Source organism: Syngnathus floridae, chromosome 18 (assembly GCF_059516105.1).
Source record: "Syngnathus floridae isolate MCC-2025c chromosome 18, RoL_Sflo_1.0, whole genome shotgun sequence".
Classification (NCBI taxonomy): domain Eukaryota; kingdom Metazoa; phylum Chordata; class Actinopteri; order Syngnathiformes; family Syngnathidae; genus Syngnathus; species Syngnathus floridae.
The window spans coordinates 7406881-7427808 of record NC_142430.1 but is presented as its reverse complement, the minus strand read 5'-3'; the positions used below and the strand labels follow the sequence as shown (position 1 = coordinate 7427808).

General features: G+C 45.1%; 3 protein-coding genes and 1 long non-coding RNA gene across 5 annotated transcripts; 2 read left to right on the top strand and 2 right to left on the bottom strand.

The window, feature by feature from the left end:
- Positions 1-2123: 2123 nt before the first annotated feature.
- LOC148382724 (uncharacterized) lies at positions 2124-4001 on the top strand. The gene is made up of 5 exons (XM_088359158.1): positions 2124-2207; positions 2523-2704; positions 3185-3292; positions 3388-3528; positions 3613-4001. The coding sequence occupies exons 1-5, from the start codon at positions 2192-2194 to the stop codon at positions 3832-3834; spliced, it is 669 nt and encodes a 222-aa protein (XP_088215284.1). The 5' UTR covers positions 2124-2191; the 3' UTR covers positions 3835-4001.
- A 286-nt stretch (positions 4002-4287) lies between these two features.
- On the bottom strand, positions 4288-10234 carry med24 (mediator complex subunit 24). Of its 2 annotated transcripts, none has more exons than XM_088359131.1 (26): positions 10116-10234; positions 9808-9938; positions 9650-9732; positions 9541-9579; positions 9395-9468; positions 9090-9313; positions 8891-9002; positions 8654-8804; positions 8471-8584; positions 8355-8408; positions 8208-8290; positions 8047-8133; positions 7792-7903; positions 7554-7696; positions 7431-7468; positions 7279-7361; positions 7003-7181; positions 6763-6862; positions 6361-6536; positions 5902-6166; positions 5642-5823; positions 5490-5583; positions 5308-5407; positions 4973-5053; positions 4742-4890; positions 4288-4556 (listed from the first exon to the last, which is right to left on the bottom strand). In XM_088359131.1, the coding sequence occupies exons 2-26, from the start codon at positions 9935-9937 to the stop codon at positions 4440-4442; spliced, it is 2970 nt and encodes a 989-aa protein (XP_088215257.1). In that variant the 5' UTR covers position 9938; positions 10116-10234; the 3' UTR covers positions 4288-4439. The 2 variants fall into 2 exon arrangements, with proteins under 2 accessions (XP_088215257.1, XP_088215258.1); XM_088359132.1 differs by having other exon boundaries at positions 7792-7891.
- Positions 10235-11681: 1447 nt separating this feature from the next.
- On the bottom strand, positions 11682-16819 carry kcnj12a (potassium inwardly rectifying channel subfamily J member 12a). The gene is made up of 2 exons (XM_088359146.1): positions 16547-16819; positions 11682-14650 (listed from the first exon to the last, which is right to left on the bottom strand). Exon 2 carries the CDS (start codon positions 14506-14508, stop codon positions 13198-13200), a length of 1311 nt encoding a protein of 436 aa, XP_088215272.1. The 5' UTR covers positions 14509-14650; positions 16547-16819; the 3' UTR covers positions 11682-13197.
- A 471-nt stretch (positions 16820-17290) lies between these two features.
- On the top strand, positions 17291-17826 carry LOC148382721 (uncharacterized). Its single transcript, XR_015853972.1, has 3 exons — positions 17291-17363; positions 17590-17666; positions 17774-17826. It is a non-coding gene; the product is annotated as an uncharacterized LOC148382721 (long non-coding RNA).
- Positions 17827-20928: the final 3102 nt, after the last annotated feature.

The window sequence follows — 20928 nt, the reverse complement described above, 5'->3', positions numbered from 1 at the left end:
TTTCCAGCTTTCAAAACAAACAGGAGAGACGCACTGTACCTGCTTAACATAATAAAAATGCTAATATTGATTGACAGCCGGGCCTTAACTATATTTGCGGAAAAGGAGGAATTATGCAGCAATTCTTCATCTTACCTTGTTTTGCCCACATTCCGGAATGGAATTGTTTTCATACGCTGTCGTCTGCAGCCAGGCTCATCTGTGCACAGAATACAAAATAACTTTTGATCACAATGTCTGGAAGAATGTAACAAAATGTTTGGTTTTACCCTAACAGGGTCAAAGGTGAGCTGGAGCCCAATGAGAGTATTGTCATAAGACCTGACGTAAATGTCACCGGGTGGAGGTTCATTTAAAATTTGCCCCTTAGGCTCGAGTTGCATGCTAGCTTAGCGCAGCGGCGTGAGTGTTACACCTGGGGGGGGGATGGCGTGCACACGAGTGGCGGTGATAAGGTGACACGTCAAATAGTGGGGGAGCGCCACCCTCTTTGGGGATTGGGTTGCAGGGGGAAATTGCTTCTAGCCACCTTTGTGACATGGAGAGGATTCATTCAGGCTGATGTATAAATTTACCACCCTGTCTGCAAAGAGGCAGGAAATGATCCAGTCATTGAAACTTAAAACTATGGATTACTCATATTTTACAGTGATGTGAAAAGCTGTCATACAACATTAAAAAAATTTGCATAACAGCTAAGGTTTAGCCTGCAGTACAAATCTCTCCACAAGAGGACGCTCTCGCACTGGTCAGGTCTATTCGTTTTTTATTTTAATGCAGGCTTTGAGTACTTGAGTGGCCCACTACACATCTAGTTACCTAACTACCCCCCAAAAGCAGCCCACTACCCCATGACATTCTATTATTTTTTTTTTTCACCTACAATGAGCTGGGATTGTTTCCAACACAACCTAATAAATAGAAGAACTAATGGATGAAATTGACCATACTGTTTTAAATCTCAATCTCTATATTGACATCATAACAAGGCTATTTTCACTAAGGAGTAGAAAGGAATGATTTCATATATAGAGTTAAAATAAAAAGTTGCTGAAAAAATAAATACTCAAGTGATACCTGGAAGGGAATTTTTTTTTTTATTAATTTAGTAAACACAATGAACAATTACCCTGTGATCCAAATATCAATATTGCTCATCTGTTTCCAAAATTGGCCTTTTCTTACAAATTTAAAAGGAACTCTGTAATCACTGACAGTGACACGCTACTCCGAGGAGAGTATTGGGAAAGCCCAGGAAATCTCCAGTTTGCCACTCATATATATACACGTTACGAATGACATTGAGTGTTCTTAATCAATCAAGTGTGTAGACTTGAGGTCACTTCTCCAAAAACATTCCCCCAGTTGAGGCCATGGACATCCTGATTGGTGAGTAATGACGTCATGTGGCTAAAACGCTGCCATCCCTTTCTGGTCACAAAGTGTTTTAAGATTTTTAATTTTCAGTCATTCGGACTTTTTTAAATTAAAAATATTTGCATAACAGCTAAGGTTTAGCTTGCAGTACAAATCTCTCCACTAGAGGGAGCTCTCGCACTGGTTCAGTCTTAGTTTTTTATTTTTATGCAGGCTTTGACTATTACTTGAGTGGGCCACTCCACATCTAGTTACGTAACTACCCCCCAAAAGCAGCCCACTACCCCATGACATTCTATTATTTTATTTTTTTCACCTACAATGATCTGGGATTGTCTCCAGCACAACCTAATAAATAGAAGAACTAATGGATGAAATTGACCATACTGTTTTAAATCTCAATCTCTATATTGACATCATAACAAGGCTATTTTCACTAAGGAGTAGAAAGGAATGATTTCATATATAAAGAGTTAAAATAAAAAGTTGCTGAAAAAATAAATACTTAAGTGATACCTGGAAGGGGAAATTTTTTTTTTTATTAATTTAGTAAACACAATGAACAATTACCCTGTGATCCAAATATCAATATTGCTCATCTGTTTCCAAAATTGGCCTTTTCTTACAAATTTAAAAGGAACTCTGTAATCACTGACAATGACACGCTACTCCGAGGAGAGTATTGGGAAAGCCCAGGAAATCTCCAGTTTGCCACTCATATATATACACGTTACGAATGACATTGAGTGTTCTTAATCAATCAAGTGTGTAGACTTGAGGTCACTTCTCCAAAAACATTCCCCCAGTTGAGGCCATGGACATCCTGATTGGTGAGTAATGACGTCATGTGGCTAAAACGCTGCCATCCCTTTCTGGTCACAAAGTGTTTTAAGATTTTTAATTTTCAGTCATTCGGACTTTTTTTTAAAAAAGGGAATGTTTTATATAGGTGTGCTTTGATTTCATTATTTTTTTAATTTTATTTGACATGCGGTTTCAAATGAGATGTCCCTTACGCGATCTAGGAGTTGGCAGCTACTCTGGCCTGGAGGAAGGCAGCACAGAAAAAGACAGCTCCAGCCTTTCGCTGCACGTCTTTTGACTTCCACCTTGTTAATCTCAACATTTTGGTTATCTCCCTGCAGTTTTCGCTCTCTTCCACATGGCCAGGATTGCCGGCGCCGCGCCTCTACCGGAGGTTTGCGCAGACATGTGCGCACTTGTTGACGGGGCGCAATTCCAAGCGCTCGTCCGGAGGAGCCGGACTTTAACCGAAAAGATCCTGCTTGCCATTCCTGACGCGTACAGATCGAGCATCCACGACGAGGTGAGAAACTCTTCGTCTTTTCCTCGCTGCTATTTTTATTATGAGAATGTTAGCAGGTTGCGGATCTAATTGGATTGTCGCACACGCAAAACTGTAACGCGACTAGGCATTAATAATCGAGCTCTGTTAAATCGTCGGATTCATCCCTGTCATTGCCTCAAAAGATAAAATATTGAGTATTTTTTTTTAATATTGCTTTTACTCAATTGGACTCCTCACAAGTATTTTTTTACTGTCTATATTTGAATTTCACGTCTTGAATTGAAGAACTGAAATAACGGGACTTTTTAAAATGAGTCAGAGGATAAACCCTGTAAAAAATAAACTGATGGAGGCAACTAATAGTTTAGAAAATTGCATTCTAAGATATAGTAAATTAATATATCAGAACCTTTTTTAAATGAAGCTCAAAATAAAAATGGCCACTGAATGTGAGTAAAATCTTGTCGTAACATGTCTGTACTTGTTTCCTCACCTCAGACTCTGAAGTTGAATTCTTCCGAAAACGTCAAGCTCGGCACAATGGCGTCCAACATCAATTTCCCAACTGCTCCTGTGATCAAAATTACTTCGGAAAAAGTTCCCTTGGTAGGAGAGCACTTTTTTCCTCTTGGTGTTCTATATCATTGTGCTTATTACAAAAAAGCATTAGAATTGAACATCATTCCATTTGCCTGATTCAGGAGAGCAGTCTGATACTTATGCACGAGGGCCTGCAGCAGCACCAGGCCTTGCTGAGCTCCATCTCACCTCAGCTAGAAAACAAGCAGAGAGCGACCGACCTCATGAATACAGTCCGAGATCTCGCCGTTCAAATTAGCAAGGTAAAACATTCACATGGAGGCCTCACTTTGAGATCCTGCCATTGACACATTTTGATGATGTCTTCACCACGTGTCTCGCTGCAGATATTGCAAGCTCTCCAGACAGATTACGTCCTGCAGACAACCCCGAGCCCCGTGGCCTTGCGCCTGCACGGTGACTTTGAGGTGCAGGTGGCCGCCCACCTGACGTTGGTGCAGCTCCAGTCGCTGGGCCAGGATGTCCATCGCTTCCTCAGGGGTCTGGACAACAGCCAGCCGAGCCAGCAGGAGGAAACGGACAGCGATCTGCTGACAAATCTGAAATAATCTTTATTATTTTATCGTATTTATTAAAGTGTTGAGGCATTTATTTTTTTATTTGCTAAAACAATTCAATATATTATTTATCTATTATTTATACATTATTTATGGAATATTTTTGTATGAATGCTTATAGTATTTATAACCTGTCCTTCAATAAATAATTTTATTAATTTCTGCCTCTTTGTCCAGTGATTTTGTTTTGAAAAGTGATGTTGGACAACAAGATAGTAAATTGAGTGAATCAGCGGGAGCAACGGGGAAGGATGTTCGTGCCTTACGGCTCCTGCGGCTTTCCGACAGGAAGTGTTGTAAGCGTTTCGATGACTGGTGTTGACCGCGAGCGTCACTCGAGGGGATGATGAAAAGGCTCCCTCAGAGTCATGTGATGACGCCGCTAAACATGTGACCCTGCACCTGACTGCGGGATGATGCAAACGTTAAATAACGGACAGGAAAGAGAGGAGGATCTTTTTTTTTTATGTCTTGACAAGTTAGTAGCAAACATTTAGAAACACAAAAATGGGCGAAATTGTAAATACTTGATTAGTCGGCTGCTTTTGAGTACAACTTCAGGATGACCCTAAAATGGTAGTTTTGTCGTTTTACTGTCACAAGGCAGCGATGGCTTTGGCCGCCACTCTCCTCCCTAGCGGCAGACTCAAGTCGGTGACAGCCAGGACCACTTTGGGTTTGGCCAGAGCGGGAAGCTTCACAAGTTCAGAGACCTGCAGGGACAGAAAAATAGGGGGGGGGGTTGAGAGAGAGAGAAATGAACTCATGCAACAAACCACAAAGGAATTCCGAACATCTGTCGAGTCAACCTCATTTTTCAAGAATAAGCTATTTTCCAGTAAGGATTGTCCCGCCCTGCAACTCCCTCCCCGTCCACTACTTGTCTGACCTGACTCACCATTGTAAAGGGCATGAACTGCAGGATGCTTCCCCGATTTCCCTGCTCCAGACACTCCACGCACTCCTCCATGAAACTATGCACGAACTGGGTGTGAGGCCCGGCCATTTTGGAGCCCAGGATGGAGGAAATGAGGAGGAAAAGGTTGGCTGAGGAAAGGGAAACGGAGCTCATAAATTCTCATGGTTACATCATTGTGTCTGCGTTTATAATTTTGACATATCTTCTCACCCAGCACGCGATTGAGCGGCTCTCTCATGTTGACAGTGTGGAGCTGGGAGGCGGAGAGGGAGCTGCTCATAGATCGATCTCCTGTGCACAAAATACGTCCAAAAAGGAAACCTTGAGGCCAGGAAGTACCAGCGAGTTGGGGCCGTCACAATGTCATCGTTACGCAAGACGTCTGCTGTAGACTGAAATTCCTAAAATAACCTCATGAGACACGTTTCGGTTTCTCATTGAAAAAAATCACTACGAGTGACTCGGTTTGGGATAGTTTTTGTTTCGTGCAAATTACTCGAATTACGTGAAATGGAAAGCACTAGACAAAATGGCTGGCTACTGACCTGGACTGGAAAGTGCGACAGGCTCGTCCTCGTTGGAGCTGAGAAGACGCATGAGCTTGGAGGGTTGCGTGTCGTCCAAAGGAAAGAGGTTGCTGTAATCCTGCAAACCCCCAAAATCCCCGTAATTGACACACAACATACATGACGGTAACAAGGCGTGACTCATCCGCTGCCCGCTTCACCTCGATATCTTCTCGCTGTCTTCTACGTTGATGAGCCGAGGAGGAACCTTTATGGTTGGACGAGTAGGAGCTGAGCGCGCACCACACGGACAACCTGAGGAAGCATCGGGACTGAGCTTCAACACCAAAAAAAAGAAAAATGGTTGTCTTACTTGGCCAGAGCTTTGCCAGGCGGGTCCACCAGGCTGTGCCAGTGGGCAGAGTCGGTGAGCAGGTTGGGCACGATGGTGCCCAGCAAGGTCAGGGTGATTTGCTGACTGTCCAGACAGAAGATGCTGTAAAGCAACTCCACCACTCGATGGGCCCACTCCTGGCGGGTTTCCTTGAGCAGCTCCTAAAATTAGATGACACATATCAATATGACCGCTGCCTATTTTTTGGCATGGTGAAAGTTCTGGATTGGCTCACCTACCTTGACCAAATTATTGGTGAACCAAAAGACACCGCCCATGTTGAGTAGACTCTGGAACAGGTGCAGCGCTCGACTGTCCACCCAGCCTTTGCGCAGCACCGCCTGGAACTGCTTGGTGAGGGCGGCCCGGATGGGCTCCTTGGCCGGCAGCAGGTTGCGGTAGGGTATGGGCTCCTGGCCCTCCATGGGGGGCCGCAGCATGGCCGCCGTTTGCTGGAAGACGTCGGCACACATGTGCTCCATGATGGAGCTCATTATTATCACGCTGGGGGGAGGAAGCACAACAGGAGAAGGTCAAGAACATTTTCATTCTTTACCTTTTTTGTTGACATTTTATTTGGGTATTTTTGCTGGAACACATTAATGGCCCTTCCATTCATTTCAATTGCGAAATATGATTTGATTAAGAATCAATTAGACTTTCTTAATACTGGTGGAGTCAATTGAATGTGTTTCTACCGTTCGCTGTAAAACTGCAGCGTGTTCTCGCCATAGAGCGGAGTGACGAGCTGCCGTATCATGGTCTGAGGCTTTTCCCTTTCGTCCCGCCCCAGCATCCTGACGTGGGCCACCAGCCACGCCACGGCACAGATCGCCATGCTGCAAACTTTGCCCTTAATGTTGTCAGTGATCTTCTGCAATCAAAGGAGGTAGTGGTGTCAAAAAGAGGAAGGTGCAAGTGAATGGAAGAGAGTGCGCATCCGCTCTGAGTCATAGCAAAACTTCAATGGAAGAAGGAAACGGAGACACTAATTAGACAACCCTGGGTGATGTCACGCTTACCACACAGTCACTACTCACTTTCCGAAGAACATCGTGCTTACTTGCGTGACCTGCTGAAGAGAAAAAGTCGGGACAAACCTGCACGGCCTCCACCGACAGCACGCCGTTCTCCCAGGCGTTCAAAACTTCCAAAATGGCCGCCGGGGTGCTGAGGCAGATTTCGTGCCATTTGACTTGACTGTAGGCAGAGAAATTTACAGGGTGAGCCATGTGAAATAAAAAAAGTACAATGTTTCCTCAGCAACCGTGCGCCAGGTTAAAAAAGGGACTTTGCTGTTATGCAATCTACCTAACCCGGAAATTAGTTTTGCAACCCACACAAGCTTCATCTCAGAGGAGTTGTTGAGCAGGGTCACCAGACTCTCTACTTTGCCCGGCTCGGGCCTGAAGCACGGGTGGTCCGGGTTCAGAATCTTCCCTTCTTCGGGCATACACGTTTGAAGCCATGTCTCAAAAAAGGGCGTCTCCCCTGAGGGACTAGGGTCGGACAGGACCACCTGTTGGAAGGAGACAACGCAAAAGCAGATCGAGCTTTGCTAAATAAAACGCCTGTGGCGCCATCTTGTGGCTGTGCACTGAAAACGAAGTGCTGACCTCAGAGCCGTACGTCTGCACCACGTGGCAAAGCATCAGGAAGGAGATGTCGAAGAGCAGGGCCCGAACGGATGCCGACTTGGCTGCGGAAGGATAGGAAAACGTTTTTCGGACCCAACGCATAAAAAAAAGTTAATCGTAATTGTACTCACATCCTTCGCCACTGATGTGCTTGGGAAACTCATTCAGCCTGTCAACAAAAACACCGTCACTTTTGTGCACAATTTACAAGCAACAAGATGTACCTAATCAAGTGTCCGGCGCGTGTTACTCACTTGATAAATTTCCGTGCGAAGGACTTGAGTTTCCCCGTGGCTGCTGCGGCGGCCAGGAGAAGATCCAAGCTCTTGCCCGACAACATGTGGCCGAGGACACCCAGAAGGCCCTCGGGAGATTTGGAGTGGTCGGCGTCCACCGTCTAATGGGCCAAACGGAAGTAACACAAAATATAAATGCACAGTATGTATGAACACTATTCATAATAATAAAATAAAATAGAAAAACCCGCTTTACCTTGAGAATATTGGTCACGGTGGGCTCAGCTCGGAGGATGAGGCCCGGGTTGGGTTGGATATTTGCATTCTCTGCCGTTTTCAGTTTTGGGCAGAACTTCCTGTCCTCGGTCCTGAATCAAAGGTGCAGAGGAGTGGGGGCGGCGGATTGGGCGATAGGTTCGAGGTAGGAAAGGAAAACAAGAGGGAGGAGGGGTGATAGCACATTAATACTTTGGACTATAAAGATCAAGGTTAGGACAAGAGGACAGTGTACCGTTTGGCTGTGAGAACTTCCGTGTTGGCGTCGGACAGGAGGCCGAGCTTGTTGCACTCCTGGAGCAACATGCCCAAGCAGTCGCAGCTAAGAGGAAAATGATTCGGTGTTTAGGATCACAACTTCTTTCCATCGTCGGGACGGGAAGGCGGCACACTCACTTGCATCGTTGATCCGCTTTGTCCAACAGTGGCGTCAGTTTGAGTAGGTACTGAAAGGCCACGTTCACATCCTCCGTAAAGTCCTGCGAAAATAAAATGTCAGATCTTACAGCTTCTAAAAAGGAGAGTGTCCAAACATGGTTTCACCTGTCCTTTGTCACCCTGGGGGTATTTCTTCAGCCGAAGCAGAACTTGTGGAATCTAGAGATGGAGAAAGTCATTTAGAGGACCTCATCTTGCCATCAAATGAGTCGAGCGTTCACCTTGAGGAAGGTGAAAGCGGTCCATTTGAGCTCCTCGGTGCCCTCTGGTGACTCGATAAGGCCGGTGAAACAAGCCTTCCAGATCTCCAACACAAAGAACGGACTCGGGATTTTCTGCCGAGGACAGATTTGATCAAAGTTGTGAAATAGTTTTTTTTTTTTTTTTTCAGAAAATGTTCTTACCTGCATTCTCTTGATCATCATCAATTGCTCAACCATGGGCTGCGTCTCCCCCGTTAAATTCATGGTCCCTTCCAGCATGATGAAGGCGTGGATGGACGGGAAGGAGGCGTGCAGCAGTGGGTCGCACTGCACGGACAGCATCTGTGGGATGCTGAAGATAAAGTCGTCCGTCAAGAGAAGCTCGGGGAGCTTTGTGTTGACATTTATATAGGAAGGAAAAAAGGAAGCGAGGCGTACCCTTTCACCAGCGACAAGCTTTCCTCCAATTGCGTCCGCAGCATTGGGTTCGATATACAGCTGAGCCCGTCGCTCACTTTAAGAATGGCTTGCTCGACATTACTCCAGGAACCTTGCCAAGAAATCAGAACAGCAAAACATCAGCATGATATGAGCAGCAAGGTGACAAATTGGTTAATAGTCTCCCGAAATTGGACACCTTGGTCTTCCAGACGGGCGATGTGCACCAGGGCTCGGTTCTTGGTGCTGCTCATGAGTTTGTGCAGCCTCTCACGGCACTCGGACAGACAGCCCTCGGGGGCGCTCAACGGACCCGGCTCCCTCAGCTTCTCGCAATAGTAGGCGCAGCCCTGCAGCAGCCACACGGCCACCCCGAGGAGGGCGCGACACAGCCCGATGCATTCCTCCGCTTTCCCGTGACAGCTTCAGATTTTCACACGATGCAGAAAGGGGAACCGAATGAACGTCAGTTTTTCTTTTTCTTTTCAGATCACAGTGACTCACGTGAGGTGATTGCAGAACATGTCCATGATCTCCAGAAGAGACTTGACGCACAGATCCCGAGAAAAATCATCAAACTATGAGGAGAGACACATTTAATGATGAAGATTTTTTTAAACGAACTTGATAATGGCTGTTGTGGTTCTTACCTTGCTAATGGCCATGAGCACACTTGAATAAGACACCATCTAAAGACAGAGAGAAGACAATCAGAAGATTGCAAATTTACTATAACTTTTTCAAGAGTTTATCGGCTACCTGTGAACTTATGGCGTATTTGAGGTAGGACAAAATAAGTGGGTTAGGAGATGGACCAATCAACGCCTGCTCCATTAATGTCTCTAGAAGATACACAAAGAGGAATCAAATGCTCATAATGTTTAATGACAGTCGTAAATAGCAATGATTGTTCCAACCTGCGAGGTTGAGATACTCCCATGTTGCTCCTTTTGGAAAGTTCTTCTTGATATTTATAGCCCATTGGTAGTCACTCCAGCGTTCCTTCCAAGCCTGTAAGATGGCTTGCTTCAGGTTGACCACCTTCATTCTGGCGAGGAGAAAAAGGCTAAAACAAGTTGGAGACAACAACCACAATAATAGAATGCAGTCCGAGCTTCTGTCTGAATGGACGCTTGCGCATCCCTCGCTGCATTCATTAACTTCTTGAGGTATAATAAAGTAATAAATATAATGAGAGATTACTCATTCGAAATGTGTTCCTTACCTTGAGTGATGTGTTTTCAAATTCGTAACATTTATCGGTTTTTAACTCTCGGTGTCAATAATACTCAAAAATCGAGCGTAATCGACGCCATTTTGCTTTTAGTAATGCAAGCGCTCATTGGTCGAAGAGGATAACAATATCCTCTACGCTGATTGGCTAAATTGAAGACAATAGTAACAAAACAGTTCATACACTTGACCGCTGAGTGTCGCCCTTTACCACGAAATTGGGAAATTTAGCAAAAATATGGGTAACAATAAAGCATTGAGGAAACTCAGGCATATTTTGATTTATTTATTTTTTTTATTCAAAGAAGCTCCTTATGCAATTACAGGATTGATGTTAGTTGTGTCTACTTCTACAAGAAGTATTTGAAAAAGTTGTTTTGGAAGAAACAGTCACCTTCTCTTCTCATCATTGTTTATAAAGAGGCATTGTACCCTATTCAAACCAGAGACACTTTTTGAAGAACTTGGATATCCCATGGAGGCAACAAAGGCGTCTATTCTGCCTGACACTGGAGACGTCCTGCTGGCAGGAGATGGACCCCTGTGTCCTGGCACGGTGAAGGCAGGTAGGCCATGGCAAGCTGATGCACTGTTTAGAGATGTCTTATCTCTTTTCCTTCCACCGGGAGATGAAATTGAGAGGGGTGTTGACAGAAGAACCTGTTGTGCCATCTCCGTGTCCATTCTCACGCTTTGGACTGATGCACTTTTGTTGATTGAAGCTTGCGTCAGCACAAATACAGTCATTGTTATGATATGAATTAAAATAGATTCTTTATTGCTTTAACTAAATGAAGGGGGGGGGAATATGCATTGCAGCAGCAATCTGTAATTCTAAAAGCTTCACATTTTGTATTTGCTTGCACATTTTAGTGGTGTTTTGAGTCTTACAGTATAAAATGCACTGCTACCTTTAAAGCAAGCAAACGTTCAGCAAACAAAGAAACTCTGAAGAAGAAACTCAATTGTTAGAATCCATCTTTTATATTTGGCCCAGATGAGGATCATCTTTATGGAAGGTAATCCAAACAAGTGGCTCATGATTTGCCTTAATCTGTGAAAAAGCCCCAGTTGAAGAGGAAAAAGCATTTTCTGTTATCCACCTGTATCTCAATTTCTGGGTAGTTTATCTCAACATGCCCTTGATTGTCTGGAACCTCTCTGTGTGTCGAATTATTATGAAAGCTACACCGCTTTCATATCACACAGCGGCTATTAAAAGTCATCTCGTTTTTCTCAACAGAGATCTGAGAATCTATTGTGCTCATTAACACCATTAATCCGGCTTCATTCGTCGTTGTCCTGAAGTGTTACATAATGAAACTTGGTAGAGGGCTTTAACGTGGCCTCTGCAAAAAAAAAAAAAAAGGATACGACGACCCATTGATCTGTCGAATCCTCTTGTTGAGTTCAGCTTTGCCTAGCGGGGTTGCTTGTGTGTCATCGTGATTAATTGATGAGCCTTCTTGAATAATTGGCCTGAGACCATGGAATCATTTGGCTGTGTTGACATCAATCTTAAAGCACCCTTCATGGTGATGTATCACCTTAGCAACCACATTGGCCGTTGAATTAGTTGCAAAAGAATAAACACGCAAACAGCAAACACATTTTTTTTCCCCCCACTTTATTTTATTGGAATGATTTATGTGACTGAATGAAAATCAAAAACCCGGTATGCAATTTACTGGGCATAGGAAGACTTCTACAGAGGTCAAAGTTATTTTCCAATCATCCCTTTAAGAGAAATATATCATTTGAAAATGTGTGAAATTTAAATTCAACTATCAAAGAAAAATGACAAAATACATCAAATCCACATTTCGGCCATTCTTTGTTGATAAGGTGTTGAGACAAAGCATTTAAATCCTTCCCAGAAGGCAATCTGTGCTTATTCTCAGAAAAATGGTGTCATAATATTACATTTTACAAAGAAAATCATCACTTGATCAATAAATGTCACGAACCTAAATCAATGGAAGGGCTGACAAGAAATAAAAACATTCTAAACCGACGCGACCAATTTTTCATGGTCCTTTCCTGAGCTTTCAGTTCCTTAGATATATCAAATATATTCTTATAAAAAGACTTTTCATATTATTGCCCGACACTGAAAAGTAAATCTACTTTCTAATCTAATGTCAGATATATATTTTTTTCTTTGCATTGTGTTCGAGCATTATTTCGCTGTTGGAAGTACGTATGTCAAAGAAAAGTAATCTAGTCTTGTACTGCCCTCTTGTGGCTTAAATTGGACACTACAACTGTTTTTATTTATCGTGAAAACATAGCAGCATACTGGCTCTGGAAACTGTGCACTATTTTTTTTAAAAAAGCCAAAATCAAAGGTGTGCTTCTGTGTTTATTGCTTCTACCCAAGATTTGGTCCAATAAAATTCAATATTTTTATTATAATCAATTATTTAATAGGGTTTTATTTTTCCTATATTATTTTATATAATGAAAATTATGCATAGATTAATTTTTGAGGAAATACATCATGAAAAAAAAGTAGGGGGTGGGGTTGTTATAGTTTTAGTCGTTTTAAAACTTCTAGAATCAAATAAAAAAGAGGAAATAAGGGAAAACGTCTGTGAGTGAAAAATGACATATTAAGGTGCTTATTTTGAAATGTCGCCTTCTTCAAATCACAACTTGTGACGTTCTCAGCGGCTTGCAGTCAGGTATTTTTTTATTCCCTCCAATGGCTCGCTGGATCTTCAATTTGATATATCTAGCAAATAATGCAAGCAAGACGAATAGAAGAAAAAAAGTTGATGGAATGTATTCTACTTTCCTAAATTTGAGACAGCACACAGACTAGACCATAACTAAGAAATGTATTTACACCTTCAATCCAACAATTGGTTATATAGCTCATTAGTTTTGTTTACACACTCAAAGTGACCGCGTGAAAAAAAAAAAAAAAAGATTCAAGTTTCCACAAAGGAAGAAGACCTTTCCTTGATTGTGCTCATTCCTCGCCGCCATTTCTTAAGCTGCATACTTTTTATAATACGTCCATTTTTCTCTTTCAAGAGTTTCCTATGGCACGTTGCATCGTTCTGCATCCGTTATATTTCCGATTCTCTCCGATAAGACCTTTGATCCAGAGTCCTGGTGGCTTGTAAGCGTTCGAACTCGTGCCGGCTGTTCCGGTCCGGACTGAGGTTTGCCAGGGCCATATTGCCGCCGCCGAGATCCTCCTCCTCCTCTTCCTCCTCTTCCCGGTTGAGAAAAGCCAGCTCGTTTTCATAGCAGAAGGAGTTGGAAGTGGGAACGAGAAATTTGTTCTCCAACATTTCCTTGGCACTGCATCGGGGGGTGGACGGCACCTCGTAGGTTTTGTGGAAGTGAGCGTAATCCACCTTGTAGAGGTTCTTCTCTTCAAACAAGACGGGCTCAAACCTGTGTCCCCAAAGGATCTCGGAGGCTACGTAGGAACTGCGCGCTTGAGCGGTCATGGCCGTGGCTTCCACCATGCCCTCCAAGATCACCACAACCTCAAAGTCAGACGTCTCCAGGTCTTGTTTGCTGATCCCAAAAAGGGGGCTGGTCTCGTCGATCTCGTGGAGGATGGTGATGGGGGAAACCAGGAAGATCCTGTCCAGGCCTTTGTCGAAGCCCACGTCGATGTCGATCTGGTCCAGGGGGATGTACTCTCCTTCGTCGGTGATGCGAGGCTTGATGAGCTGCGCCCTGACGTGGGCTTCCACAATGTGGCTCTTGCGGAGGTTCCCCACCCGCCACATGAGACACAGTTTTCCGTCCCGCATGGCAATGACGGCGTTGTGGCTGAACAAGAGCGTCTGCGCTCGCTTCTTGGGCCTGGCCATCTTGGCCATGATGGCGCCGATCATGAAGCAGTCGATGATGCAACCCACTATGGACTGGAACACCACCATGAAGACGGCCACCGGGCATTCCTCGGTGACGCAGCGGTAGCCGTACCCGATAGTGGACTGCGTTTCGATGGAGAAGAGGAAGGCGGCCACGAATCCATTGACTTGCAGGACGCATGGGGTGAAGTTATCATCTCCAGCCGGGTTATCCAGATCCCCGTGCAGCAAAGCGATAACCCAAAAGGCCAAGCCGAAAGCCAGCCAAGATAAGACAAAGACCAGAGTGAAGACCACCAGCATCCACCGCCAGCGAATGTCCACGCAGGTGGTGAAGATGTCCGCCAGGTAGCGCTGCGACTTGTCGTCCATGTTGGCAAACTGCACATTGCACTGGCCGTTTTTTTTAACGAAGCGGCTGCGGCATTTGCGGCGCGTGTGGATCTTGCCGTTGCCAAAACCGTTCATGCCGTGCATGGTCGTGAGACGGAGGCCCTCCTCCTCCGAGGACACGATGCTGTAGCGGTTGATCCTTCCCACGCTCATACTCCCGCCACGTCCGGCTGCGGGGTGGGAGCAAACCGGCCGGCCATGGAGTCCTCGAGACCCCTCGCCGCTCGATCACTCGGAACGTCGCATTTTACTCGGGCGGGAAGCTGGGAGGGATGCTTGTGCGGGAATCCGGTCCCTAGAAGGAAAAGTTGTTTCATCATTTGTTTTGCCCAAATTTTTTTTTTTTTTTTTACGGTGCATCAGCTGCATTCTGTGCAGATGTGACAAATCCCAATTTTTTTTTTTTTGCCGTCCCCAATTGCTTATTGTCCTTTGCAGCAGACTACTTTTGAGTGGAGGATGCAACTGTGCACGTTAACTCCCAACGGGCCGCTATGTGTGCCACTTATTCCGTGGACACGCAGTAGCAGATGCCGCATGCTGGGATGGAGGGAGGGGGCGGGGCTGGGGGGGGACTCTACTTGACCCCATTGTGTACAACTTAGCGTATTTATCATTTTGGAAGGATGCGTAACATTTATATCAGCCTCCCATTGCATTTCTTCATGACCTGAATGATTATGTGTTGGAATGATGTCATACTGGATTTTGAACCTCAGGTCAAGGGGCTTCTACCCACGAGAGACCAAACTCCGCCCCCCCTGGGCACAAACAGCTTTTACCGCCTGTGTCTGCCTGATTTGGGCCCTGAAGGGATCACTCATGTGCACTCCCAAATCCCACATGCCCGGCCGCCTGGCCTTGGGCCAAAGTTGCCCAAATCCGGATCTGCACTTTCCCAAAGGGGGGGGGGCTTCTACTCGGATCAGGTTGTGCCCCCCAGATGAAGATGCTGGATGACGACTGAACTTGGCCTTCTCAATGAGTGACCTGAGCAGCCCTCCCTGTCCATCATAGCAGTGTCGGGTGTCCACTCTATTGCCTGAATGAAAGTAAAACCCCTCTGGGAGTCTTTGGGATCATTAGATAATTACTTGTGTCATCTCGACTGATCACCTGCACCCCTGCAATTTGGTACGCTCTTTAAAATCAAAATCAGTGTTTCCCAACCTGAGCTAAATAAATTATTATTATGTTCAAGTCGAATTATTTGCTTGTCGAGTCTTCCTAGCCTGTTCTCAGGGGGCTTTGAGAGCAGCTTCCGCGAGGAGAGCCGAAACCGCTGATTAGGATGAACAGAACGCATAATTGGCTGAGCACAACAATGGCGGCGATTGGGAGGATAATGAAGTGGAGTGGGAGAGGGCACTTCAACGAGCGAGGAAACTGAGATGAGCCGCTACCACGAGGTTATTGTTGAAGGAAGAGCCCCAGGCGGGCTCGGGTCAGGTGGATTTTTAGGGTCTTCTCAAATGACCCGCAGGTATTTTCCTATTAAAAACCACAGCGCTTATATGTCGTCACATATATGTGGCTCATGATTTTGCATGAATCGGTTTTGAGATTCAGTCTGGCTCCGCCCCTCCACGGGGTCTCGTCACAGGTGGCCCCCTAAGAGAGGTCCTGGTGAGAAGTGCTTATTCAAGAACTGAGTCACCTCGTGTCATTGCAGCAGCTGTTGAATTGTATGTTGTCGGGTATGAGGGATTATTATTTTTGTTTTTTTTGCAAGATGCACCTGTCACCGCTCTGCCGATTCAACACCTGACTCTCCTTTCGATGATCATTCCTGAGCTCTTTATTTATTTTATTTTATTTATTTTTTATTCCAAAGGTCTTTATTTATGGGATGACGCAAGACCCCTCAAGATTTGAAATAATATTTTTTACAGACTATACTTGTTTAAATAAAATTTGATCCTTTTTTTTTTTTTTTTTAATGTCAACCCACCTCGGCCACTAAAAGTGGGCAGAGATGAAAAGCAGGATGAGGTCATGAGGCTGCATTTGGCTCTTCATTTGCTTTGTTTATGCCATTCGAGAAAAATATGAAAAAACACTCAGCTCTCAGGTGTTACACAAGTTTGTTGCATTGAATCACTCGAAATGGTCCACTTGGGAGATGAGTGCCTAAAAAGCTGGATGAATTATTTGCTCCATGGAAACTGACTGAACACGCTTCATTTCTTACCTTTCTTTTTACCAGTCGTCCGCCAGTGTAGAACGAAAAGAAAGCATCTTTTATTTTAGTCCACTTCCCGAATCAAGCGCTCCATCATCCTGAGCATCATTAGGCTTGGGCTCCCTTTCCGGTTCTTCATCCTTGGTCGGAAAAAAGGCGGAGAATCGGATCAGGAAAATCCACGAAAGAAAACGAGTTGCATAAAAAAAAAAGACTGACTTTTATATCCGTCCAATCCTTCATGTGTTAACTTCTGTGATGCCGAGACAAGCCGTGTCTGAGAGTTCCCGACCGCTTATGAAGTGAACATCTCTCTCTATCAATCTTTGCGATCTGATCTCGTTGGACTGCCTCTCTCTCTCTCCTTTCTCTCCCCCTCCCTCGCTCCCTCCCCAAGTGTCACAGGAGCTGCCATTTGCAGCCTACCTCTCTCTTCTCCTTCTCTCTATCTCTCCCCTCCGCCCCTCCCTCCATCATGGCACCACCAGTTGACATCAACTTGAAGCATCCCTCAGAAAACGGAGGCTGACAATCCCTCCGTTGTGTCCGACCACATGTGAATCTCAAAGTAAATAGAAGCCTGTCCATTTTTTTTTTTTCTTAAACAAAGACTTCCCACATAAAATTAAGACGACAGATTTCCCTAAGCCCATCTGCTGTCGTTATCTCGCCTTTCTTGAAAAGAGCTTATCCGCCACCTTCTCGTTTCAGGTCACCCTTTGTAATATTTCGGGAGCAAAAAAAAAATCCCTATTCCCTCGTGTACGGCACACCCACCAAAGTGTGACATCCTCGGAGCTTCAGAGGGCAAGTCATCAGTCAAATAGTGAGTGTGACAATGAGTGTGAGCTTTCTAAATCCAGCCATGGTGGCTCAGCCTCAGTTTTATCACTAATGATTCATCAGTGTAGCCCCCCCACCCCCCCACCCCTTCTTCTCTCCACCACTGATTTTAGCAATGTGTGATCATCACCCGCCCATTGTGTTTTGGGCTGAGGACATCAACTAATGGGAGCTCAAAGCGACCCTTGAAAGCTTTGTGTCGCCAACAGGTATTGTCAGGCGGGCCGGAATGAGGAGAACGGGAGATCACAAGGTCCTCACATCCCCCTGGTCTGGACCTGCTTATGTAAGCTAGCGTCTCAATGAGAAGGTTTTGCCTCCCACGGAGGTGGCTAAGTGGGAATCACTGTCGCTGCCATGGCTACAGGTATAACACATTCTGATTATTTTCAGGCCAATGGCGAAAGAGGAGGGGCTACTGGTCACCGACATTTTTATATTTGAAGGTGAGCTGGAGAGCGCCTCGTTGTCTCGGTCTGCAAAAGGGTGTTGTTTTATTGCATTTTTTTTTTTTCATCTTGTCAGCAGGGATTAGGAATGTGATATGGTTGGACTCACACTAGCGGAGAAACTTGTGAAGCAGGCCTCTTGTTCTTGCTTGTAGATGAAATCTTCCACCCAATCCGGAGATGGAGTCAGGATACTTTCTGCCCTTGTGGGCGTTGAAACTTTTCATGGCCGAACGTGTGCACGAGCGACTATTTGTAGCAGGTTTCCACTCCCGGGGTGCCCGTCTTCCATCTGTCCATCCCAGTCGGCTCGGCGCAGCAAAGCGCTAATTTTATCCGAAATTTCCCGGCAGTGGACCTTTTATTACCCCCGACGGCACTCATTATTTATATATATATATATATATATATATATATATGAATATAATAAAGAGTGTTTTTCTTTGATTCCGACAGTAACACACATTTATCTGTCAGATTGTGGAACAACAGGCCCTCACATGTAAGTGTCACACAGTGCCGGCCGCTGAATCGAAAAAAAAAACATCGGAGCATGTCTCTGGTATGTTGAGATGCTTACGAAAATAATCATAACAATAACGACATGAATTAACTAGTGGCGCATATGGCGCTTTTTCTCCAAGCATATGGTCGAATGCCACTTTCAGCTCCAGGCTTTTTTGGAGGCAGGAGTTAAGAAGCCATTCATAAGACGATGGGAAAACAAAATGGCCGATAAGGGATGGGGATGATGTTTACGTTGTTTCGTAGTGACCCTGGAAGATTTCTTGAAGCTTTTTTTTTTTTTTTTGATCGCCGTCCCTCTTTAACAGCTCTGGCTGTGGGCGTGTGGACAAAGAAGTGAGAAGTAGTTGTGTGAAACGTCGTTTTCATCGTGGGAACGCCGACCGCTCGTAGCAGCCGACTAAACACTTAAGCTTTAAACGCGACTTGTGTTTATATTTCCTGTTGATATCTCATCTCTGCAGTATCAACATTATCCACCAGGGGAGATTTCATTAGGCCAAAGAGCCTCCTCGTTGAGCGCTCGCGTCAGCGCCGACCTCACAAATTGACAGCGTCCCCGCCCAGTCCGTCTTCTCCGTTACACTAAATGTTATTAACGTGACAATACGCTCGTCAGTAAGCGGAGGACTTGAGAACACCCTCGGAGGTTTTGTCCTCACCTGTAACTCCATCTGCCCCTCTTTCATTGGACACTGGAGAATTTGATGTCAGTTTTGCCACGTCAGCGGTTTCTCCATTGTGCAGGTGGACTTAATGAAGAAGCCGGCGAGCATTTTATCTAATCGGGATAGTGATCGATAGATCATTTGAGCTGGGATGAGTTTGGAGCAGTCATGGCGGTTGAGGCCTCCGAGGAACTCCCCCCCCCCCCCCACCCACTGAGACAATCGACCAATTTCACTTAACTGTGTCAGACGAAAGTCGTTTCTACCCCGCTTTGCTTCTTTTTTTTTTTTTTACAAAACAAAGGCGTCACTTTTGCGTTTCCTCAAGCGTCCTCCCCGAGGAATGACAAAGTGCTTTTATTGAGCTGACCACTGTGCTGTGAAGGAAGTGAGAGTCCCCAAATGCAGCGGGAGGGACTTCCTCGTTTGCGGCGGTGAATTAAAGATGGCTCCCGTGGGTCAAACGAACAGTTCGACTTGGCGGCCATTATTTATGCTAACCTTGACTCGTCGTTTCTTAGTTCATAATTAGCATGAAAATTAAGAGCTGGGAAAAAAAAATCTTGCTGTATGCTCCTGAATCCTCCCGTCCGTTTCTCGCATGAATCCTGCTGTCCATTTCTTTCCAATCAAGCTATCTAATCATATTACTTTGCTAATTAGCAGCGACTGGAGGTTATTTTTAGTCTTGAGCTCAGGCCGGTATCCCCGTGACCTCTGCGGGATTACCAATTTGGCTACCGAACGAGCCGACTCGTGACGACTCAAAAAGATCACAGGGGTACCTAATGTTGTGTCCGCTGAGCGTGACCTTCAGTGAGAAGGACGAACTGCAGTCAGACGGTTCTTCAGACTGATTTGATGTGACAGCTCGCAGCTATTAAGGTTGACTCGGGCAAAACGTAAACCAAAAGCAAAGAAGCTTGGCGTCATTCGACTCCACAGGTGAGGAGACTCTTTTCGACAGGCCGAGCAATTAAAGCCCCGCGACCTCGCCATAGAAATGCTAATGTGCCGAGTGAATTACCAACATCTTTTTGGACCCGGTGGCTAAAATTAGCCCAGCACATTATAGCCTTGTCTCTTGTAACAAGGCACATTTAAAGGATGTGGAGATGATCACACTTTTCCGACCTGCGATTATTAATTTACACCTCCCTGCCATCTCGGAGGAAGATGCATGGCCGCATGAGTTGAAATATGCTGCTGTGTGTGTGTGTGTGTGTGTGTGGCTTGCGATGAGCTGCTTTGTGGATACAGAAAATAAACAATAATAAAATTATGACATTGCACCATCGTGTGTGTGTATGAGACTTGTGGGATAATCAATACCAGTACGAGTATAGCGCCAACTACTGTCGAGGAGGACTCACTGGACGCTGTAGTATCGGTTGACTAACATCAGCAGCCTCCGCGATTACTCGATACTTTACTTTGTGTCACAAAACGGGCTTATTTTTACAGTCTCTTGATTTTATATCACCGTGGTTCTGTTTCAATGAGAAAGGTCATCTTTCATTTTGTGCCCGTCAGTTGTTGGCTATCTGGCCGCCGAACCTTTTTTCCATTTTGGCCTAATGAGGCTTTTCAGTGAGGCTCCTCACTTTCACATCGTGGTGCTGCTGACACACACGGGCAGTTCTGCTCGAACTCCTCTCCCCCGAACGAACCCGGCCCCGACCGAAATGTAAACGAAGCTAAGCCCAACACGCCCTGCTCCATTATTCATCTGCCCGCTTTAATGAGTTTTCCATCCAACTCGCATGCATCTCGTGCAATAAAAGAAATGATTGTGCTTGATCACTTTAATTGAATCGCACTTTTCAACGAATGCCTCTATCTGAATCCTTCCCTGTGTGTCAAGCTATAAAAAAAATACAGAACTTAATAATAGACAGAGTTTCTT